This window comes from Nannizzia gypsea, genomic scaffold (assembly GCF_000150975.2).
Source record: "Nannizzia gypsea CBS 118893 supercont1.1 genomic scaffold, whole genome shotgun sequence".
Classification (NCBI taxonomy): Eukaryota; Fungi; Ascomycota; class Eurotiomycetes; order Onygenales; family Arthrodermataceae; genus Nannizzia; species Nannizzia gypsea.
The window spans coordinates 1,442,810-1,469,462 of NW_003345201.1; the positions used below are offsets into that span (position 1 = coordinate 1,442,810).

At 47.4% G+C, this 26,653-nt stretch overlaps 14 protein-coding genes across 14 annotated transcripts; 4 read left to right on the top strand and 10 right to left on the bottom strand.

Annotated features, from left to right (window-relative positions):
- Positions 1-1,723: 1,723 nt before the first annotated feature.
- MGYG_00530 (leucine Rich Repeat domain-containing protein) lies at positions 1,724-3,498 on the top strand (the record flags this gene model as incomplete). Its single annotated transcript, XM_003176394.1, has 2 exons — positions 1,724-2,442; positions 2,499-3,498. The coding sequence occupies 2 exons, from the start codon at positions 1,724-1,726 to the stop codon at positions 3,496-3,498; spliced, it is 1,719 nt and encodes a 572-aa protein (XP_003176442.1).
- Positions 3,499-3,721: 223 nt separating this feature from the next.
- On the bottom strand, positions 3,722-5,082 carry MGYG_00531 (hypothetical protein; the record flags this gene model as incomplete). The annotated part of the gene is made up of 4 exons (XM_003176395.1): positions 3,722-4,104; positions 4,175-4,726; positions 4,790-4,905; positions 5,015-5,082. The coding sequence occupies 4 exons, from the start codon at positions 5,080-5,082 to the stop codon at positions 3,722-3,724; spliced, it is 1,119 nt and encodes a 372-aa protein (XP_003176443.1).
- A 984-nt stretch (positions 5,083-6,066) lies between these two features.
- MGYG_00532 (mitochondrial 37S ribosomal protein MRP2) lies at positions 6,067-6,613 on the bottom strand (the record flags this gene model as incomplete). Its single annotated transcript, XM_003176396.1, has 3 exons — positions 6,067-6,129; positions 6,208-6,379; positions 6,507-6,613. The coding sequence occupies 3 exons, from the start codon at positions 6,611-6,613 to the stop codon at positions 6,067-6,069; spliced, it is 342 nt and encodes a 113-aa protein (XP_003176444.1).
- Positions 6,614-7,261: 648 nt separating this feature from the next.
- Positions 7,262-7,791, bottom strand: MGYG_00533 (hypothetical protein; the record flags this gene model as incomplete). The annotated part of the gene is made up of 4 exons (XM_003176397.1): positions 7,262-7,323; positions 7,474-7,524; positions 7,660-7,689; positions 7,755-7,791. 4 exons carry the CDS (start codon positions 7,789-7,791, stop codon positions 7,262-7,264), a joined length of 180 nt encoding a protein of 59 aa, XP_003176445.1.
- Positions 7,792-8,057: 266 nt separating this feature from the next.
- Positions 8,058-8,634, top strand: MGYG_00534 (hypothetical protein; the record flags this gene model as incomplete). Its single annotated transcript, XM_003176398.1, has 2 exons — positions 8,058-8,189; positions 8,257-8,634. The coding sequence occupies 2 exons, from the start codon at positions 8,058-8,060 to the stop codon at positions 8,632-8,634; spliced, it is 510 nt and encodes a 169-aa protein (XP_003176446.1).
- A 605-nt stretch (positions 8,635-9,239) lies between these two features.
- Positions 9,240-11,750, bottom strand: MGYG_00535 (S-adenosylmethionine-dependent methyltransferase superfamily domain-containing protein; the record flags this gene model as incomplete). Its single annotated transcript, XM_003176399.1, has 1 exon — positions 9,240-11,750. One exon carries the CDS (start codon positions 11,748-11,750, stop codon positions 9,240-9,242), a length of 2,511 nt encoding a protein of 836 aa, XP_003176447.1.
- Positions 11,751-12,142: 392 nt separating this feature from the next.
- On the bottom strand, positions 12,143-13,369 carry MGYG_00536 (phosphopyruvate hydratase; the record flags this gene model as incomplete). Its single annotated transcript, XM_003176400.1, has 1 exon — positions 12,143-13,369. One exon carries the CDS (start codon positions 13,367-13,369, stop codon positions 12,143-12,145), a length of 1,227 nt encoding a protein of 408 aa, XP_003176448.1.
- Positions 13,370-14,235: 866 nt separating this feature from the next.
- Positions 14,236-15,414, bottom strand: MGYG_00537 (hypothetical protein; the record flags this gene model as incomplete). The annotated part of the gene is made up of 4 exons (XM_003176401.1): positions 14,236-14,607; positions 14,685-14,990; positions 15,110-15,295; positions 15,349-15,414. 4 exons carry the CDS (start codon positions 15,412-15,414, stop codon positions 14,236-14,238), a joined length of 930 nt encoding a protein of 309 aa, XP_003176449.1.
- A 499-nt stretch (positions 15,415-15,913) lies between these two features.
- MGYG_00538 (chaperone dnaK) lies at positions 15,914-17,922 on the bottom strand (the record flags this gene model as incomplete). The annotated part of the gene is made up of 5 exons (XM_003176402.1): positions 15,914-16,597; positions 16,657-17,428; positions 17,497-17,623; positions 17,696-17,732; positions 17,821-17,922. 5 exons carry the CDS (start codon positions 17,920-17,922, stop codon positions 15,914-15,916), a joined length of 1,722 nt encoding a protein of 573 aa, XP_003176450.1.
- A 501-nt stretch (positions 17,923-18,423) lies between these two features.
- MGYG_00539 (GDP-mannose transporter) lies at positions 18,424-19,770 on the bottom strand (the record flags this gene model as incomplete). The annotated part of the gene is made up of 4 exons (XM_003176403.1): positions 18,424-18,860; positions 18,920-19,300; positions 19,369-19,459; positions 19,528-19,770. 4 exons carry the CDS (start codon positions 19,768-19,770, stop codon positions 18,424-18,426), a joined length of 1,152 nt encoding a protein of 383 aa, XP_003176451.1.
- A 494-nt stretch (positions 19,771-20,264) lies between these two features.
- On the top strand, positions 20,265-20,998 carry MGYG_00540 (hypothetical protein; the record flags this gene model as incomplete). The annotated part of the gene is made up of 2 exons (XM_003176404.1): positions 20,265-20,337; positions 20,415-20,998. The coding sequence occupies 2 exons, from the start codon at positions 20,265-20,267 to the stop codon at positions 20,996-20,998; spliced, it is 657 nt and encodes a 218-aa protein (XP_003176452.1).
- A 718-nt stretch (positions 20,999-21,716) lies between these two features.
- On the top strand, positions 21,717-22,530 carry MGYG_00541 (hypothetical protein; the record flags this gene model as incomplete). The annotated part of the gene is made up of 2 exons (XM_003176405.1): positions 21,717-22,377; positions 22,460-22,530. 2 exons carry the CDS (start codon positions 21,717-21,719, stop codon positions 22,528-22,530), a joined length of 732 nt encoding a protein of 243 aa, XP_003176453.1.
- Positions 22,531-22,814: 284 nt separating this feature from the next.
- On the bottom strand, positions 22,815-23,627 carry MGYG_00542 (exosome complex exonuclease RRP40; the record flags this gene model as incomplete). Its single annotated transcript, XM_003176406.1, has 1 exon — positions 22,815-23,627. The coding sequence occupies one exon, from the start codon at positions 23,625-23,627 to the stop codon at positions 22,815-22,817; it is 813 nt and encodes a 270-aa protein (XP_003176454.1).
- Positions 23,628-25,057: 1,430 nt separating this feature from the next.
- On the bottom strand, positions 25,058-26,049 carry MGYG_00543 (hypothetical protein; the record flags this gene model as incomplete). Its single annotated transcript, XM_003176407.1, has 2 exons — positions 25,058-26,019; positions 26,043-26,049. 2 exons carry the CDS (start codon positions 26,047-26,049, stop codon positions 25,058-25,060), a joined length of 969 nt encoding a protein of 322 aa, XP_003176455.1.
- Positions 26,050-26,653: the final 604 nt, after the last annotated feature.

Sequence of the window (26,653 nt, forward strand, 5' to 3'; positions counted from 1 at the left end):
GACACTTTTTTCAACAAAGCTCACTTTATTCAACTATTCTTCTTCTCTTGCCCCCTCTTTTTTCAAAGGCCCAGGAGGTTATTTACGACGATTTTCCGACCTTTATGTTCTATGGATAGTCGAATGGCCCTTTTCTTCTTCTTATTCTACAACGACTCTTCTATTCTTCCACATACCCCACCCCTTTTTTTATACCATTTTCTCCTTTTCCCAGTGTGAGTGAGCATGCTGGCTCTGGCTCCAGTCAGCAATATGCAAACACCGTCTCCTCACACTTTCGTCCCTCTCCCGATTTTACCTTCTATCTTTTCTTCTTCTTTCTCCAGGGGAGGGCGGTGCCTCGACCTGAACCAGCTTGTCTGTCTTAGTCCTGGTACTACATTTTGATATTCAACTTCACTTCTTCAACTTCTTACTTCTACCTCCACCTAACCTACTTTTACCTTCATCATGTTATGTGCTTACGCTTCTGCCCGAGGGTTCGGCTTGATATTATACCCCTTTTTCCACCATCACCTTACACTTGGCACCACAACCATATACACATAGAAAAAAACTAGAAAAAAAAAAATGAAAGTAGGATCCTTCGTTCTTCTTTCACTGCTGTAGCAAACATCTTCGGGCCGAGCAGGGTATGTGCATGTTTGTCGTCTCCAGTTGTTGCGATCCATGCTGCATATCTTGTAAAACTAGTTGGCTAGGTTACTGTGATACATAACGATCTAAGTACGACATGCATGGTGCTACCCAGCGAACTAAGCGCGAAAGAGTAGCTTTGCTGCAGGACTTATGCAAGGTACGCTCACACCCTCCTACAAACATACACACAGACGTAGGCACGCGACAGCCGAAAGCCGAGAGACAGAGTGGTGTGTTTGCATGGATGAGGATCGGGAGTCAGGGCGTTTGGTGGCCTGACATCCAACTGCAGCTGTTTCATCGCGATAGATTAATAAGATGGAGATATCGCTATAACTGCCGAGACCAACCCTGTCGATAGAGATGGTCTTCCTCAGCGAACACTCTCGGCTTCTCTCGGATGAGTGACAACTACTGAGTACATGCCATGGTAGAAGTGTCATCCTACCGATGCTGATGCTCTGCTCAAACAGCCAACCTCGACAAAACTCCTACCAAGACGAGTTGACAGGCTGTTGACGCCAAACTAGTCGCAGTGGCCCATGGGAGTTCAAGGAGACATATCCCTGAAAATAGCTGTTAACATGAAACCCCTGAGGTGAAAACATCTACATATCGAATATAGATTTTACCTAAGATGCGGATGCGATGATCCGATGCCTGATGCCTGCGATCTTCAGCCTTTGGGTTCTCGGCCAGCGTCTTCGCTTCTCCCCGCAAAAATAAGCAAGCAAGCACATCCAGTCTTGTCGGCCTGTCTATCCCTCTATCCATCTATCTCCCTATCTGCTTTGTCTACATTGTCTTATCCATCGATTGTCCATCTTATCGTAGTTAAGACACTGTCTTACGAGCGCGGAAGGAGGTCACGTGTCACGCGACTTTTGGTGACGTTTAAAAGGCGCGTCATCGCGACCGAGACAGAAGATACAATTAACACTTCCTCACGCCCGCCAGGGTGTCCGTATACCAGTATTCTCTGGACAAGTACGGGCGTCCCGTCAGCCGTGATAGTTGGTTCGACTCATCTGTTTGCTTCGAATGCATTCAGTCTGGGGAGAAGCACAGCATACATAGTTCGACCATGGCTTTGTCCTACCCACGCCAAACAATGGACTCTGATCCGCCGCTCCCTTCGCCGCCGCGACTCAACCGCAAAGTAAGAGTCACAGCTCAGTCATCGAGGACTCGAGCTCCCTTCCCATATGCCTCGTCTACGTCGTCAAAAGCGTTAGACAGGTTCATAGGTAGCAGCGGAACGCCGTCGAGTGACCCCCCTCTCTTCTCAAGCGATGACTTCCAATCGTCAGCGTTGGAGAACTATGATACCACCACAAGAGAAGATGCTCAAGATAGATTGCCGGAGGGCCCAACAGGCCAGAAAAGACGCTATCGAGGGACTTGGTGGGGGCAGAAGCTAGGAAACGAGTTACAGTCCAAACAGAATAAGCGGACGAAGAGGGCGGGATTCAAGAGTAAGAGGAATGTTGACAGTGGCGTCTGGCTGGGCAGTGCCGATACAACAGATGATGGAGATGAGTCTGCTGCCGTCTTTACCTGTGGATCGGATGATTCTGTGTTTTGTGAGGAGATGGGAGTGTCAACTGGTCCTCCTGCTAGCACAACCCGTGGCAGTGCTTCTCGGAGATTTCCAGTGTCTGAAACCGCGGGTAGGCCCACTGAAGGCAGCAGTAAAAGCCCTATAGCAAAGAGAAGCCGGAGTACTGAGTCCATAGCTCACGCAAAGGCTAGACAGATTATCAACACCTGCCTTGATGACGGAGATGACAGGGTTGATCTCTCGTAAGCCCTGGTCTTGCCTCGTTCTGTTTTGCTCTTCAACTAACTTGTCTGGCTAGATACCTGGACATGGGCACAATTCCATCCCATATTCTCCCGCCTTTAGCACAGTTAACTAAACAACCAACCGTGCTCGAACACGGGGCTTCAACTCAGATATTCAGCCCCTTGGAACCGTCACTCCAGCTATACTTGACCCGTAACTTGCTCACTTATGTTCCAAAGGAAGTGTTTGACCTGGTAAACACCCGGTTTCTTAGCCTTCGACAGAACAAGCTCACGGAAATACCCGGCGCTATTCGAAAACTTACCCTACTTCAAGAGTTGAACGTTGGCGGGAACAAGCTACGGTATCTACCCTGGGAACTTCTGGGATTAATGCAGGAACAGGGAACTCTAAGGAACATCACCCTGTATCCAAATCGATTTCTTCGCTTGGATCAATCGGAGATTGTCAAGTGGCACATTAACACCGAAGCAGGTGGGATTATTGCAATTGATCCTAATGCTCGCGAAACCGAGAAAACTGCACCCACCGTACCAAGCATTGAAGGCGAAGTCCTGGAAGAGTGGAAACCAATTCACATTGCGACCAGTGCGCCTGAATACTTTGATACGGAAGGGCGTTCGGTGGATATACAACGCCTCACACCAACGAATACCCCATCGCTTCGTGATTTGGCTTTGAAAGCTTGTTCTCGTTCTCCTTACTTTTCACGTTTCCTGGAAGATGATGAAACTTTGGCTTCTCCCGGATCATCACTCTCGTCATCACTGCCTTCAGTCAATAACGCTCGCTATCAAGATCCTATTGTTCGGCTTCTCGGCTTTGCAAATGAGGTCAGACAGACGGGCGAGAAGATCTGCTCTATGTGCGGCAAGTCATACGTCCTAGATAAAGTGAGGTGGATTGAATGGTGGGATTGCAAACCAGCTGAGACTCGTGGAAAGGAGCATGGAAGGAGGCCTGGACAGAGTCTCTATCCTCTGCCATTTATGAGAAGAGGCTGTAGCTGGGCTTGTGCACCCAGCCTCTCTGCTTCTGAGAAAGAAGTTTAGCCTCCTGTTCCTATTTGCTTACTTGGGATACTTTCTAATATTTGTTTTTTACTTATGGGTAAATTGCACAAAGGGATACATAGCGGCTTTCGTCAATTAAACTTGTTCATGCTTCATAATTCGCTCGCTTCCAGGACATAAGGAAATAAAAGCAAGAGAGCAGCTCAACTACCTTCTCCTGCTAGAGTACCATATTAAGCCATCAATGGCCTTGTGCTTCCTCCTAGTTGAGCTGCTCCACCACAACACCACTGCCATCGTTGTCTTTGAACTCATCTCCAGGCCCAGAAATTCCAAACTCCTCGCTAACAAATACCTCGGTCTCCTTCAGTTCTGGCTTGTCATGCATATTGTCAAGCCATTTCAACATACTCTCGTAGGCTCGAGGGATGATACATTCAACATTCTTCGACTCTCCAGACGAATAGCAGTTGCAGCCATACTCATATCTTCCCTCAACAGGCTGATCCACCTCCTTGTCAGAGATCATGTAAGCGCGGCAACGAGTCGATATGAACTCCGCGAACTCAGGTGGGTGCAGATGGTTCGTATCGTGCAACGGGTTACCAAGAGCCATAGAAGATATGCGAGATTTCCACGTCGACCCTGTCCAACACACCATTAGTTTAAATACCGATGCTTAATACACTGGGATGCATGCAGGGGTTGTTCTTACAATGTTCAGCCAGGTACCTGACAGCAGCAAGACTGCCCTCGGCAAGTCCAATAACATCGATCTTCGCGCCTGGAGCAAGTTTACCCAGCACTTCATCAAAGACATACGTAACATGATCCTGCCAAGTTTCATTTCCGGGTATCTTATTTCGAAGAGTCATTTTCATGGGCGGCTCAACAGCGTGTTTCCTAGGCAGCGCGAGCCAGGAAGGCAGCGAGATAGCTCGCTCACCTGCACAGTGCCATACCAACTGACCAGGGTTGGTCAGAATGAGACCTGGCGCGGGAGAGTTTTCTTTTTCACCCAGGACAGCGGTTGTGAAGTCCACGGCAGAGCCAGAGTTGATAGTCTCATGGCCAATGATTCTGTACGCCCATATACCAAGATCTTGAACTGGTTCGCCAAAGACAACAATGATGCGTCTATCTGTTTTGAACGTAGGGGATACCAAAATAGGGACGTGTTGCTCGTTCGGTTTGGCACCGATGGGCAGTCGCAGAGCCTCTAACCCTTGGTCGTGCAGACGAGAGGTCACGATGTTTCGAATGCATGCTATTATCGATGTCAGTAGGTATAAAAGGTGATGAGTTACTGGCCATAACGTGAGGAACTCACTGTTCATCGCCTCTTTTTGAAGCTCATTATAACGCTCATTGGCGTTGATTTTGTAGAGAAATCTCTCCTCCGGGCTCGAGATCATACGTATTTCATCCTGATCATTGATGAAATATCTAGAAGCCACATGAATTAGCCTCACTTCTCCTCGGGGGCGTGGATACACACAGAGGGGAGATATTTGAAGAGATAGAGAAGAGGTATCGAAATAGAGGAGAGTCTCACCCGAGTTGCTTCAGGTTTGCAGGAAACACAGGATCGCTGGGTAGATCCTCTCTCTGGAAAACAAACATGATGCTCCTCTTTACTACTGACTTGCTAGCTCGGGTTATAGGCTGTAGTAGATGGAGATGGAGCTTCCTCGGGAGATGAAGGAGGGAGAAACAGAGTCCTTGGAGGTCCAACATTGGGCTGAAAGAAAAAGGGAGAGCTAAGAAGGGTATCTTTATATATGAACGCAAGCAACCAGCAAGTGAAAGGAACACGCCAGACTAAGTGACGGCAACAGACCAGTGAATAAACAATGAGAGCTAGCAAGATGCAGCAGCACTAATGAGATAGGAGCACAAGGGAGCAAACGAATGTCAGAGCTGAGCTTTGGTGAAAAGCAGCTTTCCGTCTGAGCCTTTTGGGATGCAGAGGGAGCCCGGTAGCATATAAAGGTTCTGGGGAGCTACATGAGCTACATGAGACCTAGCTCCTATTGGCATGAGCATCACTCATCTCATACCTCGCTATCTGCAGAGCTAGGCTCAGAGATCCAGGAACCTCAGTCGTTGATAGGCACCAGATGGTCGATGTTTCAGATGCTCAGGAGTTTATAAATAGCAGAGCTCACTAACAAGAAAATGTGACTCCGAAATCAGCCTCAAAACGCCTTTTTCAAGCCGCCTGATTTGACGGGTTTTTCGAGCTAGGCACCACCATAAAAACTTCACTGGCAGCTCAAAAGGGAGAGAGAGCTCTTCCCTGTCATATCAAGCTGTCTCACTCCGAAGCATGGGTTAGCTTTGGGTTTAGGCATCCATTATTAATATGGCGATCGGCTTTGGGTCTCGTTATGAGCCATCACGGTTTACGGCAGATGTCTCCTCGCTCTGACTGAAGGACTCCGTGACACCCTGACAATCAATAAATTTCTAAATCTTCTGTAATATACATGTCCCATATACCGCCTTTATAACTCCGATGTTGCTTAAACATGTACAAACGGCAAGGAAAGAGGGAGGTCGTCGGCATGAATCAGCTGAGGCACTATTATACGTAGCTGCAAAGCTTTACCAACTGGCCTTCCTGACACCAGGGAGATCTCCAGCTAGAGCTTGCATTCTGAATTGATACTGAAGAAGGGAAAAAAGCAGATCAGCAAGGGATGTCCTATCGCTCTTTGGCAGTTGTACTGGAAAAATAAGACTCACTCTTGCCAGCTTAAAGTCTCTGAACACACCCCTCGCTATTCCACCGCCAATACACCTGTTCTTTATTTGCGATGGTCTGGTATAGGCGTGCATCTGGGAAAGCTTCAGTTGCGCCTGAGCGCGAACTCGCATGGGAAGGCTGGTGTTGTGTGATATGTATCGAAGTGCTTGTCTAAACAAAAGGGAAAGCGTCAGTCCAGGCTCAACTGAGCGAAAAGCTATCATAAAAAGAAGCACAAGAAGGGCCCAGCTGGCTCCAACTTCCAGTCCTTCGGGGTATCGAAGATCTAACTGCATACCTCTCTGGCTCATTCTGGGCGAAAACCATTCGCTTGGTGTGATCGCGGATAACACGGGCATTGATAAACCCGGAGAGGTCCAGCTTCTTTGCACGGAATTGAGACATGGTGCTTGACAGACAGAATGCAATTGTTCTTCCGCGTTGCTGGTGTTGATGTCAACGTTGGTGTCGAAAATCGCCCTGGCTTGGAGAGAAATGGTAGATTGCCCAAACGGGTTAGCGCCAATATATGGCCACTCGAAAAAAAACCAACTGTGTATAAATTTGAGAGCATTGCAGAGCAACAGCAATTCTACATAGCTAACGCTGTATTCAGTAAGAAACAACATCGACACCAGTTGATAGTAGTCCAAAGAAGTGCTCATAGCATAGACTAACGAATTAGTGCTGTTAAACCGGTACCGAGGTCCTATTTTACAGTGTAAAACGACATGATGGCCTCGATAGATTAACTCTATATTGCCTTGATACATACAGCAGAGAACAATAACTAGTGATCTGGTAGTTATCAGAAGTGTCTGAAGATAAGCATTCAGGGTTCCCGGCTTAAAGCAACTATCTAGGACCATGGCTATCAATTCGAGACTGGTATGAACGGAAACACGTCAATTGAGAACTCTTGATTGCATCTCTCTATATTCAATGTACAAAGGCACTTCTGATTTATCAAAAACGTCGGCTGGGGATAGCACGCATTTTATCCGGCCACGATATAGCAGTACAGTTGTTTCCCATGGGACTCCTTCACACCATCTAGTGCTTTCCGCTCTGCTTTCCAGCGTTGGGGTTTCGGGGGTCGTTTCGGAACTCCTCAGCTAGTAAGATGAGATATTAGTTTCGATCCTCAAAATGCACAAGTCTGGCGTGCGGAAGAGCCTTTCCTGGGCTTCGGGCGAACACGGCAATATCCACACAACGCAAAAGCTGTCTTGAAAATTATCTTTCAAGAAGCTAGGTCGACTCACAGTTCATCATGGCATTCTGGAGAGAGTTGATTCCGTATCCGACGACCAATGCTATAAAATAGTTAGTTGGGTGCGGCGGGGACGAGTGCTCCAAAGAGCCGGAGGTGCCGTCGCAGTTGGAGTTGGAGGGTTGAGTATAACGCGACAAGGCTGCGGCATCAATGGTGGAATTCTATTAGAACATACCGGCGACGAAGAATGGAGCAATTGGTTTGGCTGGTTGAACTGTTAGCAACGTCTGGGAAAGTCACAGTCTGGGAGCTTAGCGCAGAAGTACGAACCAACGAGGGCCGGGAACTTCTTTGGGAGAAGAGGCATCTTGACTGCGAGTGTGGAAGCGGAACGAGGTTTTGTCCGGAGTTGCGAGAGTGCGATGGCGATAACTTGTGTTCGGGCTTGAGACTGAGTGATGCGTTGAGGTTGAAGTTGGAGTTTCGGATCTTTTCGTCGACGATGAGTCACGTGATAGACACTTGTTTGTTTGGGTGGAGGAAACATCGCGGATATCAAAATCAAGAAGCGCGGGAGGTGAAGACGGCAGCCATACAAACGACGAATTTAAGAGGCGAAAGCTGGCATCTACAATGGCATCAGCTCTTTCTGCCTCTGTTTCTTCTCTACGTGCTTCGTTACAGCTACTTGAATCTTCAATTGATATCCTCGATGAAGGTGTAAACGACTTCCCCCGCCTCTGCAGAGTACTCCAGTCTACCAGAGTAAGTCTCCGGCAGTACCTCGATAAACGGCTAAGTCATGCTTGTCACTAATCATATATTTGCTCAGCATTTCGAACTGCTTCCTGAACCCACCTTGAAAGAAGCACAACAAGCCATTGTGGATGAAATTACACCCAGTATATCCCATCTCATTACGCTTGCATCTAACCACACCGATAAACTTGCTCGTCGACAAGAGGCCCTGAAAGCCAAAGCTGAACTACAAGAGGGACGCTTATATCAAGAGCCACGATCTTCTTCTAGAGGTGGCATGCACCATGATAGAAAAAGGATGTCAATGGCTGGGGGTGCTTTGGGAAGCAAAGCTGCTGAACTACGCAGGTTGACGCAGAAAAAGGAACGCCTGCAGTATGCTGTTGACCGACTAGAACTCCAATCGAAGCAGCGTGAACGTCAACTAAGGAAGAGTATGGCCGCTCCCTGAATACGGCCGGTTGATCTTGGATGTGTACATTAGGCCGTATGGCCTATACCTCTACGAAGTCCGCCCAACGCTTATCGACAGGAGAATCCCCCAAAGGCGGACCAGACTACCCAGCTTGCGTCGACATGATATGGCAGACATTGTTGGTGTGTATGTAAGAGCATAACTGCCTAAACGTGTCGGGCTTCATGTATCCGACTCTTACATGTCGCTGGGTACTGAAATGCTCTCCCCTATTGCTCTATTGTCTATCAAACGGACAAGGCTAGAGCTGGAGAATGGAGTATGCATAGAGGGAATTCAACCCAATGGAACAACAGACTTAAGCCTAGATGAAGTTCTGGTATCTTGGTCTGATCATTAAGATACTCTAGAAGATAGGTTGAGAGAAGTGAAGTAATATACATTTTTATACAAATATTTCTAGTAATACAGTTTTTCCACTATGCAGAACCCCGATGTTATACAGATACTCCATCAATCGTAAGAATTAAGTCGAGTTCCCTTTCCTCCAAAAACACCGGTGAGACGCCTGACCGCTCATATGTGCGTAAATGAACTGAAGATAGAACCATATATCAACGAGAAAGCTCCAGCTGGGTCTTTTATTCACGGCCTAACTGTTTGCCGTATTTGCGATCGCGTTTCACTTCCATCTGTCTCGCCCACTTCGGCACTTTGTTTTCTTTCTTGGTCTTCCCGGTAATTCGACGGTCGTGGTAAGAAGCTACTCTGTCTGCAAGTTTCTTTTCTTCCTGCTCTTCATCTAATTCGAATTCTTCGCTATCGTCTTCGAGAGCAGCACGTCTCCGCCTTGAGTCCGCTCCCGGCTTTACTATCCTCTTCTTCACAGGAGTTGCCTCTTCAATTTTGATGGCTCGCACGGGACGATGGATCCGGGTCTTCGCTCCTAGAGGCCACAAGTCTCCCCATGAAGACTTGCGAGCATCTCGATATGCTTGTTTGCTGAATGAACGTGGGACCGTCCAGCGCTCTATTTTCCCTTCTGGTGTGCATAAATCCATCGAGACATGACCTTTTCGTTTGATGGGAGGTAGCACGACCCGGGGCCATGAAAGAGGATCAATGACATTATTTCCGGCACCACCGGCACTTGTTTCTTCAACGTCAGTAGAATGTTCGTACCCGGCGAAGGCTGCGTTTGTTGTATGTTCATCCTGCACCAAACCATCAATTTCTCGCCTGTCAATACCTCGTTGGACAGCAAGGTAGCTAAATTCCGCATCCTCGTGGTTATGGGATGGATTTCCAAGGATACGCTGCAATACGTGTGGCCTAACATATCGCTGAGCAAATCGACAGAACTGCTTGGGATTTTTCATCGTTCCGGGCTCGACATACATCGGACATCGAGAATGAGTAGTACACGGCGCAACTATCATGCCCTTGCTCTTCTCAACTTGCCCATGTTGTGTCTCCCAAGCGGAATCAGAACCCTCTGGAGCTTTGGGGGATTTAATCAGCCGTTCTAATATCATGGCCCTGGCACCTCCGATTGCCGCAAAACCCTCCTTGTGCCCCTTTTCAAGAAGGATCAGTATACCTCCTTCGGGGTTTAGCATGGACCACAGATTTTGAACATAATCTCTTTTTTGAAAGTCCTCTTCGAAATTTAATAACGAATGAGGCGCAACTATGATATCATAGTTCTTTCGATTCCCAGGTTTCTGGGGGCCAAGGGAGGATTCTCCCTCGAGGCGTAGGTAGTTCGGAAGTCGCGGAAGGAATGTTGTGTTTTCCAGGAGGCTGCTAACACGATGTCGTAGTGTATCAGATCCAGTTAAAACGGTAGATTTACCTGTCGCCAGGCTTCCTTCAGGGTGATCCGGGTACATCAGCGACCATTCAGATCGTAATACCTCTCTCCATGCAAAAACACCCGCGCCACCACCGCTTGCATCAAGGATACTTGGCCCTCCTTCTTTGCACATGAGACCACGAATCCATTTCGTCCCAAGTCTTTTTCGAGTTTCTACCAGCGCACTTAAAACCGATGCATAGATCCCAGGGTATAATACTGACATGAACAAGGCACTTTCTATCGGGGACATTTGCTTTTGCGACGCTGTGAGAGGAATTGCATTCTTTGGCAGGGATTTTAGGACCCTAATCGCGTCAGGTAGTTGGTCTCCACCAAATATTTTATGGGCAGTCTCAGAAATGTGCTTGTTCGAAAAAGCAGCTGTCATTTGAGTGATAGGCCTCATCATGGAGGCTGCTGGAGCCGTGACACTACTTGGACTAGTACCAAATTTGCCCTCATCCACAAACGGGTGCGATCGAACAAATGGGTCCTCACTGTCGAATGTCGGAGGTTCGGTGAATAGTTCTGCCCCGAGGGATGCTGCCACCTGGCGAGACCTCTCTGTAGTCTGCGCATCTACTTCATGGCCAGCAGTCTCAGAGATTCCTACTAAGTATTCGCTTTCAGCAGCTTGTGGTTCAGTCGAGAGATGGTCTTGTCCCAACTCAACCTCTTCCCACTCCCCATCCTTGTTCTCCTTAAATATCTGGTCTTCCTCTTTCTGTGGCTCTTCCGGTTTGGTGAAAACTGGCTCGCCGTATAATCGCCTGTAAAGCTTAAGTCCGTCTTCATGAAGTTCATCGGGTGGTACAAAGACGCCGTGCTTTTCCCATACCGCTCTCACTTCTGCTTCTAACGCTTCCGGGGTTCGATATCCAACAATAGAACTAATGGATTTTATAAGATCTAAGTCTTCGTTTGTGGCTGATTCAGGCAAATCTTCGAGTTCCAGCTCGTCGATTTGCTGGACCAATTCTTCATGATTGGCGTATATCTTATCAAGAAGCCGATAGAATTCTTCTTTTTGAGTAGGAGACGAGGGGTTGGTTGACGTCGAATTAAGCCGCTGGCTACTATTGATGGGAGATTGTAAGGAAATGCTGGGGGTGTGAGGTTGTTTGGCTAATAGCACGCCAGATGTCATGAACTGCGATGCTGTTGAAATAGCTCTCGCATTTTGGAGATTGTAGCTGTGTAATGGGAGATATTTCGAGAGTCCGTGCCTATAAGTTCGGAGAGACGTTTGGGCGCATGCTGCACGCACAGTTCTCGCAGTCCGCTGGGATATCATCCTTATCGGTTGGCGAGGGCAGGAAATCAGAGAAGCGCTCAATGAATGGCTTTAATCCTGTCTGCTTGTCGATATAAAAAAATCTCCTGATGAATAATCCAGAGCTTCTCATGAGCCGCCAAGTTTTCACTAGCTTTATCCAAACTAGCTTTTAGCCGCTTTTAGATTTGACTTTCTTCAAAGCTTACATTTGAGTTATGCTTAAATTAATCCCGAGCCTTAGCTGGAAGAAACAAGTGATTGAAAGCTGGGAGTTAAGGATAGATAGTAAAAGTGAAGTGAGCATGGTGTGGTTGAATTAAAGTATTGTGTGTGTAAGCAGGCGGCACACTCTATATATTGCACTATTGTTACAGCAGAAGACTTTCTAGATGGCTATTGATAGCCCAAGTCTAGTTGTTTGGACCATTGATAATCCAAGACAGGTTGAAACGACGCCAGATGATGCATCGATGCGATTTTTCCCCACCTTTATCCTCGTACCAGTCACTTTCAACCAAGGCACCAATCTTGTAGTCACTCGTCTTCGTCATGCTGGAGTAACCGCCTTCATTTCCAACATTTCCTAGAGGTGCATCCTTCAACTCACGGCCAAAGTTGAATTTGGCTGCGTCCTTGTCGTAACTGATACGTACACGCATGGCTGTGCGACGCTCTGTTGAGGCAGAGTTCATGAAAATAGTTCTAGCAGGCTCATCTTGGTTATAGCTCAGGATCGAACCCTGGCAGGCAGGGTCAGGAAGACCGTTATCAGTGGCAAAGGGACCAAAGCCATCTAGAGTTCCACGGGCGACAGATCGATGGCCCATAGGGCCTGGACGGTCGTTGCGAAGGAGCTTTCCATCAGGGGTTTGGCAGATAGTGCCCTCAGATCCAGCACCCTTAAGTATCTGCATGGACCAGGTACGGTTGCCTGCTGGCCCACGCCCGATAATGTTGCGGCCTTGTGCTGGAATGACCAATTCACCACTGGATAATTTTATGCCATTTCCAGGGCCGACAGCATCCCATGCTTGGCCATCTGGCGTCAAAGTCTTAGTCATGTCCACAGGCTTGGACCAGGTGTCGCCGTCATTAATGCTAGTGGTGAGATAGAGATGACGGCGGCCAATCCAGGTAGAGTCAATCTTTTTGGTTTTTGTTCCATCTGGTAGAACGTTATTTCCGTTCTGACTATAGGCACCGTCGTTCATGGATAAGAAGAGATAGATGGTGTTGCCATCAACAACAGGGGTAGGGTTGCCCCAAGTATGAGGCCCACTCCCGACAACCTCGCGCAAGGATTCCCAGTCGCTTGGGTTTACACCATTGTTGGTAGATGACTTGGTTCGCTTGTAGACGAGGTTGATGTCGCCGTAATCTCGGTTGTTGTGGCGGCGGCCTTCGGCAAAGGCAAGGATACGACCGGTGTTGGTACGGATGACAGCAGGAATGCGGAATGAGTGAAAGCCGACTCCACTAGCCAACTTGTCGGGCGATGGCATATTTGCACTTTTAAACAAAGCATATTCCTTATGATACTGTGCAGCTTTTCCGGCCGGGTCATCAACTTTCGCCTGGGTAGCAGTGGCAGAAAGGGCGACTACCGCTAGGGAAAGTAGCCACTGTCTAATCCCCATACCGACTAACGTATAGGGCCCTGTGTATCGACAACTGGGCTTGGGATGGTGGGAGTATGAAGGAGGGATGGCAGGCGGTTCAAGGAGACTTGTGTTTGACGTTCAACTATGAGTCCGTTATCCAGGCTTCGAGTGAGCAGGCAGATAGAACATGAGATTTAGCCCTCTTTATATCCAGCGAATGTTTGCTCTCATGTTGTATTGAGCAGGTTTCATTCCAATGGAACATCGTAAAGATTATCAATATCAACGAGCTACTTATCCCCGAAGCTTCACGAGATAAGGACCCCAGGTATGCCCCATGTGCACTTTGATTCCCAATGCGATTGGCTCTTTATAGGGTTCAGGTTCGTGTAAGCAATGGAACGCTATATTTATCCATCCTTGACCGATCTACTACTTTTAAATTAGCGAAGGCTATTAGAATATCAACATGTGAAGCTGGACTTAATTAGTGGTGGGATAGCTTTGGTACTGGCGGAGTACTGAATCATTCTTCATAAGTGCTACCTCATCGTAAAAGTGGAGATAAAATCTTCCAAAATCCATGGGTATTGTATAACAAACAGATAGGTATAATACATTCGAGCCTTACCTCTCCTCAATTCCCTGCCCGAGGTAACGTTGATTTGATGGAGAGTGAATGTGCTATAAATAGAAACACCATGGCGCGGATGAATTCATGCTGCGACATCCGACTATGCCGACTGCGGCCCATAATGTGGGGAAATCGGACGGCCTTAAGAATACGCAAGGGTAAATGAAATGCATGTCAGCATTAATAAGGAAACCTGGGAAAATCCGAATACGACAGGTAGGAGTGCAGCACGGAGTTTAGACTCTTAGGCAGTATTAGGAGATTCAATTCAGTCACTTTCTTCTCCCATCAAGATAGAGAGAGCTTCTCTCCATCTTGCAACCTCATGTTCAAGAGCGGAGATCTTAGCCATGGCAGATAGAAGACTAGGATCTTGACTTTCCACCCTGACTTTTTCTTGAACCCTTACTTCTTCACCACGCCATTGAAATGTATCACCAGTTTCATCATGGGTGGGCTGTCTTGCTCCAAAAAGCTGATCCCGTAAAGAAAAGCCACCGAGAGAAATATGCGGTGCGAAAGATGTTGCCGGGGTAGATTCCGTTGAGGTAGGTTCAAGGGTGCGAAGATATAGCACGAGTGCTGCCTCTGAAATTGAGAGGTGGAATGAGAGGCAGGGCGGGAGAGGCGGGTCGAAGCTCTATATGGGGTCAATATTATCCATAGTTCCCACTTAACCGGACTTGTTGGCTGAGTTTTCAATGGGGTAGATCATACGTTGCCATCAGCGCTGTCTTCAAACCAGGGCTGCTTAACTCCTTCACCATCTCCTTTCAACGTTTGCCTCGCTTCAGCTAGATTATCACCCAGGAGCCGTAGTTGGCCAGATATAAAGTTCGCATCTTTCGAGTCCCCAGTATAAGTGCTAATGTCAACGATGTCAAGACTATCGCTGATGAGACGGCGGACAGTCGAAAGCTGATTCAGGATAAGTTCCGGAGCTGCTGGGTCGGAGGAAAGGCATAATCGAGTTGACGGTGACCCGCGTGGGGGAGGCAAGGAATGTAAACGGAGTTGAACATCCTAGAGGTCTTTATTGTTAGCATGGGCCCGTCGTATCCAAATGAGTCAATTCAACACTGCCTTCCTGCAGTCATTGATCGCAATTTATTTATCTCCCATTTCTCCATGAAGACACGTACGCCTTTAACAATCTTTGAGCCCATTCTCGTTACAAATCCCTTAACACTTTCTGATCGCATTGACGAAAGGACAAGCGTTGATCCCGTATCATTTGGTGCCAGGAGGGCATAGCATTCCTGTAACCCATCTCGTAATGAGGCCAGTGTTCCCTGCAAGGAGTTCAAGAGCCACTGCAATTCATGAGACTAAATGGTTCGTTAACCGGTATTCCCAGAAAGATGGGTTGATCAACACATACCAATGATGCCTCCTCCTTTTCCTTCAGCCGTTCAGCTGGGAGAGATGGATATGCCCAGGCAGCCATATTATTGTATGCAGCGATAAGGTCGAGATGTTACTGCCAGAGTTATAAGTGTTGGCTATCGACAAAGCACAGCTGTTGTTGTTTGGTGTAGCCTCAATCAAACCGACGTCATCTTTACCAGCTGATTTTGGGGCTAAATACCTTGGTAACTCGTTACGGCAGCCCACAGCGTCACCGTGCGCAAATACTTATCGACTTGCTTGGATTGAATATAATAGCAAGCAAGGTCGTATGATTTGCGTGTATATACACGGGGGCTATTTGTATAGGTGCCTCTAGTCAACATCCCTTACTGTTATTCGAATAATTTTCTATATCATGGTAAATAGATGTCGCTCAGGGAGCACCAGAAGATATTTGAAAATGGGCACAAATTTACCAAAGCGTAACTATTAAATTCATTGGAAAAGGGCCAACACATTATCATCAAATATCCATCTCCGTCTAATGTAGCCATTTATGCGTGCTTTTGTATGTCCTCCCATTTTTTGTCATAAATCTATGCACCATTTTCAACTACCTGGGGAGGCTCTACAGCGCCACGAACACCTCCCTTTCCACCAATCTCACGAGCAGTTACTTGGACAGCAAGATGCTCGTTAACGCTAACCATAACCTCAATCTTACCCTGAGGCTTAACATCACGGATGGCAAACTCAGCAATGGGCTTGGAGACGTTCCATGCAATTTCACGGACTTCTTCCTCCTCGTCCTCCTCGTCATCGTCGTCATCCTCATCATCATCTTCATCCTCGGCCTTAGGCTTAGGCTCAACCTTTTTGACTTTAATTTCACGAGTTCCTTCACAAATACGGATGAGAACATCACCGCCGTCCTTTGGAGCAGGGTATTGGGCGGATCGGCGGGCTGGGAGAGCAGTCTCAGTGTTCAAAAGCGGCTTAAAGATGCAGTTGGACTCGTCAGAGGAAATGAGCTGGACTCCAATAGCTTTGGCAAGGTGAGCAGTAACAGTGACCATTGGGTGAGTGGACTGTTCAATGTCAGCCATTTCAAACTCTTCAATGAGAGATGCTTGAATGGCAGCACCCCTAACAGCTACATCGGATGGATGAATAGCAGTCGGTGAGGTAGCTGGGGCAAGAACATTTGTAGTCTCGGGGAATAGAGACTGGACAAGACGAGCAATTTTTGGAGTATGAGATGTTCCACCGCAGAGAATGATCTATACCATTGTAAGCATGAGTTTTATAAACAAAAAAACACAAAGTTGGATGTACAAACCTCGTCAATGTCAAGTAGATCAAGCTCGGCTTTCTGGACTGCCTGCTTGATGAGGTCGGTGAAGCTTCCAAAGACCTTTGAGGAGAGAAGCTCGTATCTTAGACGGTTAACGTTAGAGGTGAAGTCGATACCATTAGCCAGACTCTCGATACTCAAGGATGCGTTCGTGCCGATACTCAGGGCCTTCTTGGTAGCTTCAGCCTCAAGTTTTAACTTAGCCAAACTTCGAGCTTCTTCCCTGGGATCTATCTTGTGCTTCTTGATGAACTCCTTGGCGAAGTGGTCAATGAGGACCTGATCCAGCTGCGCACCTCCCAGTTCATAGTCGTGGGCAGTAGCCAAGATGGTGTACATGCCACCTCTGGATGCGATGACAGTAACGTCAGATCGAGTGCCACCCAAATCAGCGACGACAACAAGCTTGTCGGTGACAACAGCTTCGGGTCGGGCATCGTAGGCAACAACAGCAGCAACGGGCTCATGGATGAACTGGAGAACCTCAATGCCGGCTCCCTTGGCAGCTTCCATCAATGCAGATCGCTGTGCATCGGTGAAATTTGTGGGAACAGTGATGACGGCGGCATTGACCTCTTTGCCAACATACTCGGAAGCGGAATTCTTTAGACGGCGGAGATGGCGAGTGGTAACTTCGGACACGGTGAGCGTGCTTTTCTCCCCCTCTGTGCCTTCTTGCACAGTGAAAGAAATAGTGGACTCATGCTGTTGTGGGTGAGCGGATTGATGGCATGGCGTAGGGTCTATCGATTTGAACCTGGTTATCACTGTCAGCGGAATACCTCCCAACCAATTGTTCTCGGATTACGACAGGTGTGGTCTTACTCTTTTCCAAGAAAATCTCTGAAGTACGCAACGGTGTCGGTTGGATGTCGAACAATCTGCGATTTGGCCTGTGTTCCATGGTATTCATCGCCATCAACATATGAGATTATTGAGGGAATATGGCGATCTAAAATTGAGTAAAAGAATTCGATGGTCAGTCCATTGGTCCGATATATCGAAGGAGGGGAATCCCACTAACCTCCATCTTCGTTCGCAATAACCTCTGGTTTTCCATCCTGTCCAAGTAACATGCAAGAGTCAGAGACATGAATAAGATACGACCTGCGAGCAAATTCTTTCGATGGTATATAGGCTGTCGCTTACTGGCGAGGTAAAGGCAATGGAACTGTTGGAGTTGCCAAAGGAAATACCAATAGCACACCGCTCAGTCGCATCCGAGGCGACTGCAGCAGCTTGGTCGCTCATCTTTTCCTTCTTCTAATAAACAAGGAGGTTATGTCGGCCTCCAGAGGAGCAGTGCTGTTAATGACGAATTGGACCGTTGAGATGCAAGTTCGTGGCGGGCAAAATGGCAGGTCTTCGACTTTTTGGCGGCACAAGAGGGAAAAAACTTTTTGCCGCTTTTTGGCTTTTTTTTACACCTTCTGGCGGTTGACGAAAGCTTATCGATAACACTTTTATTGTACAACCAACGGCGAAGAGAAGAGGGACCAGCATGGACTAGGATGCCTGTGCTACCACAACGGAGGATATCGGTTGTCGTTAGGAGGTACTATTATATTATTCGAATTCATCCTCTATTTACTCTATAGCTCACACTCTTAAACCCCATATAATCTATCAGTCGCCAAAAGAACAGTCACCAAAAATATGTATCAACATCACAACAGAAGGTCTATATCACAAGCAAAATAAAAGACATAAAACTGAATATATATACCCTGAGGTAACTCAGGAATCAGCCAATTAGTTGGATGCATCCTTCTGACTTTGAGAGCTGGCACTCATGGTCGGTCTGGTGGTGGGGAGGACCTGGCTCATCTGCTCCTTCTGCTTCATCTTGCCGTAGCCGTAGATGAGGCCGCTAAAGAAACCCAAGAGGATAGCAGAGACGCCGCCAAATGTGACAGGAGCGCCAAAAAATACGATTCCGCTGATGGCGAGTGGAAGTTTGTTTAGATATCCAACGAACGAATATGTTGTTGACGAAGTCTTGCGAATACACCAGGCGGATGAGTAGGAGATAAAGATGGCTCCTAGGCCGGAGTAGAACATGCCAATGAGAATATTGTTGCGCGACTCAGCGGGGAAATTCTTGGCCAGGTTAGCTGAAGACCAATCCTCGGCGACCAAAGAACAGATAACCATGATGGGAAGGGATATCAAGTTATTATAAAGCATAGCTAGCTCGCGTCAGTTTGCGTTTCCAGAGCTTGATCAGTTTGTTAGAAATCCCACTTACTGTCCCAGTCTTTGAAGTTCAGCGAAGTGATGAACTTCCGCGTGCCCAAGACGTATAAAGCCGTGCAGATGACATTGAGACCCATCCAAGCATACCCAGCATTCAAGGTAGAGATAGCTGCTGCTGCCTCTCCTGAGTGCCCAATACCATTGACGGCAGCCTGGATATCAGCCCACGCGGCCACAACGGAGCTGAGCACCATGCAACCGAAGGACAGCATGATCATTGGGGTGACGGTGCCACCGAACCACAAGACCTCGCCATATGCAATGACAATGATAGTCAAATTCTTGAAGATGGTATACACCGGAACAGATAGAAATTGAAGAGACTTGGTGCTGGTATAGATCATGCTCACGAAGAACACAGATACAGGGAGCCCTAATTCAAAATATTAGCACGACACGAAACTGAATAATGATTCAATTAACAGTCTCAGGGACATGTACATTTCTTGACCTTGGTGCTTTCTAATGCAACAAGGTTAGGGATAAAACCCGATTGTTTTAGAACCAGAATTGCAGCGGTACAAAGAACGGACTGTTGAATATATGTTAGCCGTGGAGCATTGATAAATTCTAGTACACAGATAACAACAATGGACATACCTGAATAGCTAGATAAAGGAAGTTCAAGTTCCAGGATGAGCCCGAAACGACATACTTGTTCACGACCGTCATACTAATCGAGGAGAAGCAGTAGGCGAGAACAGCAGCACCAGGGTTGTTCTCAAGCTGGGCCAACACCCCTCCCATGCCGCTGTTATCGCCGCGAGGCCGGTACTGGGATGCGGGTCTGAACTTCTCATCCCTTCTGCCCACATCGAAATCCTCGTTCTTCTTGTTCGACATGGTGTTTTTGCCCTAAGGGTATCAACTGATGGATACTATCGATCCAATAGCGGTTTCGTGTTACCTCTTCTTGCCCGTGGGGTTTATAGTAGTATATACAATGTACGAAGTAGCAGCCAAAGTCGCAGAATCGTCTGCACACCCGAAATACTCCTGAAATTATTCAATGATATGTGATATTCCAGTATTTACTGATTTTTTCTTCAGTATTTATTTCGGGCTTGAAAAAGCGCGCGTCGCGAACCCCTTTTCGTGAAATATGCACCTTTTATTGGCTGGCTGATGCGCTTTCAGCCCGTTCAGCAAGCCAATAAATGACATTATAAAGCCAATCTTTATTTCCTTGATGAGCCAATGATATGCAGATAACCAGCATTCATCAAACTAAGCCTCTACCTACCCTCGACGCTTTCTTCACAACTGGAACTCCTGCTCAACGACACAACTTGCCCGGGCGATAAGTTTGCCTGCGAGATGCCGCCCTGGTACTGACCATGGCTAAATCAAAACCTGAGCCGGAGCTTGTTTTTGAACGGAAGAACAAGAACCTGCTCAAAATCCCTAAAAGTACGGTATCCTAATTAGGACTTTCAACCTTGCATTACTGTTACCACTCAAGACTAGGTCTGACCATTTCTACACAGATGCGCGAATTGAGAAACGGCCAATTCCTCACCCCCCAGCTGCATCGCCTTATGCAGGAGCCAGTGTACCCAAGGTCGTCTACGTCTCGACCAAGTCTCCGTTTATGAGCATTGCGAAGCGGGTCCAAAAATTGTTAAGGGAAGCTGAAAAGCGTGCTACACAGAGTGTTCGCTTGGGAGATAAGAAGGGATCTGGCAAGGACAAGCTTACACAGCTCAAAGATGCCTCAGAGGCTTTACGAAAGGAGCCAGTTTTTATCAAAGCGACGGGGCGTGCCATTGACAAGGCGATGAAAGTAGGAAAATGGTTTGACGAAAAGGATGGGTTTACTACAAAAGTGAAGACTGGAACAGTCATGGTGGTAGATGACATTGTTCGAGATGAGGTGGTGGAAGATGAAGAGCGGCCTATAGATGGTGCCCAAGAAACTGACGATCCCGAAGATGCAGCATCCAAGGTGGGCGCTGCTGCAAGAAAGCAGGGAAGGAACAACGGCAAACCTGATAACGAAGATGGATCAGATCTGCCGGACTCAAGAACTCGCTGGGTGAACATGGTAGAAATCACAGTTACTATGGACTGAGGACCTGTATACGCAGTGGAACAGATGATATCACATCGAATATCGCGCTCCTCACTCCTCTGGCAACATTTAGGCATCAAATGTATCTGACCACCAGCCAGTGGATCGGGCTGGCCAGGCTGGTATTTGACCGAGGCTATGACTGGTGGAATGCTTGGGTACTTCTGCCACATTTTAGCAGAGGTTGCAAGGCGGCTTTAACCATTATGCCACCAGGCTAAGCAAGGAGCCAGATCTTCTGAAGGCTTCTGAAGGTAATATTCCATACAGATCGCTTCGAACAGAGGTAGGTAAAACGCAGTAAGGCCGCTCACCTTTAAACCTCGCGAAGTATCAAACACGTTAGCCGGGACAAAGAAAAAAAGACAATACGGAGTAGTTACTCAGAACATGTAGCTGGCTTGGCGTAAGCTCTGCTGATGATGTCACAATATCCGATCCTTCTCGGCACCAGCGGCATCACACGAGCCTCTGTCAGAACAAATATCGCCTTGTGTGTATATGACAAAAGCGCTATATCTTGACTCAGCCTCATTTCACTTCAATCGTAACTACGGTTGAACGCCTGGCTCGGTGAGAGTGGCGACTATCACGGTATTTTACTTTGCCGAAGCCCTCAAGAAATATCTCGATGCTGCCTTGTATTTTGAACTTCTCCAAGAGCATCTCGATTCTATAGTATGAGCATCTTACAACGCATCTAAAGCAAACTACCAATATGTCGAATGTTCCCACCCCACCCCCTTCGTACAGAGAGTCTGCACAAACGCCCGCTCCACCCCCTCTGGGCCGGCCAGAGTTATCGCCTTTAACCCTCGATGGAAATCTGATCTATCCAGTCGCCCCTCCAACAACGGCTCTGTACGAGCTAACTCATGAGCTAGATGCTGGATACAGAAAAATCGGGATTTCCCGTCTCTGTCCAAACAGAAACACAGCCCAGTACGGGATCATAAGAGAGAAGCACATATATGATTTCTCACAACCTATATTTTCTTCTTCCGTCGAGATAACTGGGAAGAGACAGAGCTGTCTTTCAGCGGTCTTGTGTTTGCGCATGTCTCGCGGCATCATCAAGAGGGGATGGGAGCTCTTCCGGCTACGTCTAAACGGACAGGCGGACGATCTAGTATTTCGCATAAGGCCTACGCGTAGCCCCGAAAAGCAAGAAACATTACAATGGGAAGACGCAGATCAGTCTCTCGTTGCTGTTGAGACTGTCTGTATACCTGGTGGTGCTAACGTGAGGCCTGTGCTTCATATTGTCCGTGACATGGATGATCGGTTGATTGATGCTCTGATCACGGCCTGGTGTGCAAAGATATGGATTGGGCATCAGTTTGCTGCAGGAGAAATGAAAAACCTGGAAGCCGACATGGGTACGTGAGGGTTTGATTCTGGCGGTTATGTTGCCATCTCTTTATCCGGATACCTTCGCCCTACACCTTGATGGGATTTAAGTGACTGGGCCGATGGAGGTGATTATGAACGGATGCTTATACGGCTATTTTGGACACAATAGAGATCAATAGGTACTTTTAGCCGTCTCTGAAAGGTCTCTAAAATATTACCAATATTTGATGGCAAGACCGATGGAGCTTCAGCGTAACCTCACCAAACAGTAAAATCACAAAAGCAATTCGTATGCTGTGTTCATCATCAGCACACTTAAACCAGATGGGTATAAACGCCCTGGCTGGCACAAAGTCGTTGAATTCCAGTGTAACAGAATGCCCGTAGAATAAGCACAACGCCACGTCGAAATGCAAACACTACGTCGGGAGACAATCATATCTACCCAAGCCGTAGAATCAATTCATTTGCCTATCCCCATCTCCTTCAAGATTCTCAAAACCAACTTCTTCTGTTCCACAACATCTAGCTTCTTCTCATCTGCCTCTTTCAAGCATCTCCCAATAGCAACCACCATCATAACCCCAACATCGCCTTCTGCAGAGCTATCAACCCAAACCTTCCCATTCCTCCCAACAGCAATCTCAAACCCGCCATAGCTCTCAAACCTCCTCCCTAACTCTTCCAAAACAATAACACCCCCGGGGCCGGCGCCGTCTTGTCTCTCTGGACCGGTCATCATTAACCTGGAGGCAAATAGAGTGGAAATATCAAACACCATCCCACCATTCAACGGTCCAAGTCCATCAGGCTCTGCCTTCCCAGTTGCAGGGTTGACGCAAGTTAATTCAACCTCTCCACCAGCACCAACACCCACAGATAGAATACGTGCATAAACTAACTCGCCAGCCTTAAGCTGTGGCCTTGTTTTCTTCGTTGCTCCTTCAAAGGCAAGTTGGCCGAGGAAAGCATGTGGTGAGTTAGGAGATATTATGCAGTGAAAGAAATCCGGGCTTGAATGGTGTATTTGGGCAATTATCAAGTCATTCTGACATGGTATATAGCGTGTGCTAGGAAACGGAAGGATTGACGTTGTTGCATTCCGCTTGCTGTCGGACGTGAGAAGCCCCGCCTGCGAGGCTGCGATTAATTGTGATGCCGGCTGTGGCTCTTGTGTCTGGGTCTGTGATGTGAGTAGATGTAGATTCGGTCCTAATTTAGGAGCATTGGGCTGTGATAGCTGAAGTATGTCCCCGGGGAGGATGGTTGATGCCATGGTAATCTAGGTGAACCCAGCGTCCACGCCTGAACTCTCAATTAATTGCCTCGGCAACAGTATTCTAGGCTGGCAGTATGATTGAAACGAAGTAAATCAGATTTGCAACACGGACTGTTTGGCCAAAGTAACACAGGCGCGGTAAGAATTGCTTTAAAATAATAATATCAATAGACAAATCGAAGCCGAAAATTGAAGCCGTCAACTAAAACATCGCGACTTCAGCTTTTTTTTTCCTCTGACGAGGCAGCTTAGACTCCTTATCGATAAGATCACGTGATCATTCGTTGGCCCCCCAAAGCAAGTTTGATTAAGAAAAAAGTTGAAGATGCATGTTTCATCTGCGTTTGAAGACGATGACAGAACCTTTTGCAGTGTTCAGGCCGTGAAAGACGGAGGATACGAAGTTTTAGCTGATGGCGGTCTTGAAGATGTTTTTCTTTTCTAGGCGTCACGATCAACAAAGCGCCTTGCAGGCTTTGTAAGGACTATTGAATGAACACATGACTGTGACAAAGCCTACTCCGCACTGGGCAGTCGATATCCGAACTACTGCATGTTGACTACTTAGGAGAGAGAGAAGCAGGAAACCGGGGTAGATCGAAGGTCCCTCAGTTGAACAGCTGCATATGTATCGAGGCCCTGGCTTAAAGTATAAGCTACTCCTCAATCGAACTACGATACGGAGTACGTGCAAGTGTACGAGATTGTCGCTAGTTTAGAGTGCCTTAGTTCCTGAGACGACCGTTTCAAAATACCGCCAGAGCCAGGAGTATTATAGTTCTATATGGGTTCTATAGCCCTGTCATGCAATAGTAGCGTCCTTAACAACCCTGCTGAATTAACGATAACATAGATTCTTATTGGAACTGTTCGCGTATGAACTACTGGGTACCAGTACCATTCAAGCGAAATTTCGTATGAGATAAATTGTAAGCATATATACTCTGAGCAGTCGTCGTTCAGGGTTGATACATAGAGACCGGCTGTGAAGGAGGATGCATTTGTTGGGGGTACCAGCCTTACTTCACCACACTACATACATATGCGTTTATTAGGAGTATGGAGTAAATAATGGGCGAGAGAGGCTGCGGGTCTGGCTTCGGGATATGTAGGAGTTCATGTACGTAGATGCATTGCTTTTTTGCCAATCTGTTGACCCATGTACCATAACGTACGGAGCACAGAAACATGCTATTGATTGCCCTAGAATGAACAAGTCCGTATAGCTATGCATATAAGTACCAAACGAGGAAAAGCGGCATTGCCAACAGTCATGGCCCTGGAGAAGAACAAGGGGCAAACGTCACAGGAGCAGGCGCACAGGTACATGAAATAGAGAAACAACATTTACATGGATCGGACAGGGTTATATGGAGTAAGGATGTATGTAGTTAAATGTTAATATGTGCGTGGTTTTAATTTTCATTTTACATCAAAGTTCCTTGGCTGATCAAAGTACAACGTCCAGAGAGAACGATACGCTTAACGCTTGTCCCGTTCTCATCCAGCCCGATCTGAAGACAGAGTTGGCTCGATCGGCCCGTTGTGGTGGTTTGCTTCATAACAAATGCATGGTTGGAGCTATTTCCTCCCTTCTGCAGCGCCAAGTATGCTGCAAGAGTGGAACATGCGCCAGCGGTCGCAGTCTGTTCGACGCCATCTTGGATTACCCGCACCTGAAGACTGGTGATGTATGGCTCCTCGGTGAAGTCGGCTTCGTCCTGGACAAAATACACGGCGCCATAGTGGCGATTAACAATTGACTCGTCAACGGCTCTTTGTTTCCAGCTCGTATCGAGTTCGGGTGTTGGCGGTTCGCCGGCTTCGAGAAGGTTCAGAAGGTTAGGGCTGTTCGTGAAATCCACCAACGTGTAGGTCACTCCCGTAGCGATCGACAAGATTGGGTACGATGCCTTCATCCTTTTCACATCCTCAATATTGGAGAGGCTTGGCTGTATGGCCAGTATCTCGTCCTTTCTCGTTTCTCGGCCATGGACGTGGACGTTGTGAGGCATCAAAAGGACACCAACCTGACGCAATGGATCATATTCGGCGCGGAAAACCAGATCATTGTACTGGATGAAGCATTCCAAAAAGGCAGCTGATGCGGATTTCTCTGCTTCTGTGCCCCCACGCGGAGCAGGTACCGGTGACGTCGAGTCGAGAGGATTCTCCTGGAATATGTATAACGCGACACCTAGGATGGCCTCAAAGGCGAGAGGCCTATGGGCTTTAGTCGCACCGAAAAGTTCCAATTTCCGAACATTCTTGCCAATTTTTTCTAGGTAGACTGGCTCGTGTAAGAATGCGGTATTATTATACCCGAATTCTATTGCAATCTGCATTTTCCGTTCCTGCGAGAGGGGATCATCCGTCTTCAACCGCACCACTGCAAGTGGGCTCCCATCATACCTGCCATGAACAAGAGATGAAAAGTGTCAGACATCCAGAGAAAGTAATAGAAGCAGTGTGGTATGGGCTTGCAGCAAGAGAAATGGGTGGTGTTGACTGTGACCAGCTCTGAGGAATATTTTCTTTCTCTGATTCGACAGAGATCTACCCTCATCTCTGGTTCCAAAAAGCCGGTTCTTCGAGCCCGGTCGCAAAACAAGGTGATAAAAAGTGAAGCTGTCGAGGTGATATCAACCTTTCCGATGTGAACACATCAAGGGTCACTAAAATTCGGACATGTCAGTGATATGCTGCATATGTACTCCGTAGCCAACCTGGCGATAACTAGAGGACAGGGAAAAAGAAACGAAAGCAATCCCGTATTATGCCCAGAACGTGAACGGCCAGGTGAACTGCGCTGGGGTGTGGTGGCTTATCCTTCGACCTACCAAAACTACGAGGTCCAGCCTCCATTTCCACGAGCGGACGCCTTTTCCGATGCAGGCCTTCCAGTCGCCCTCTTCTCTGTATGTAGATATCCTAATGCCCACGATTATACCTGATATCTTCGGCTTTCCTGTGGGATGAAGATCATGTTTCTTTCTCGGCGTTTTTTCTCTTTCGCATTTTCA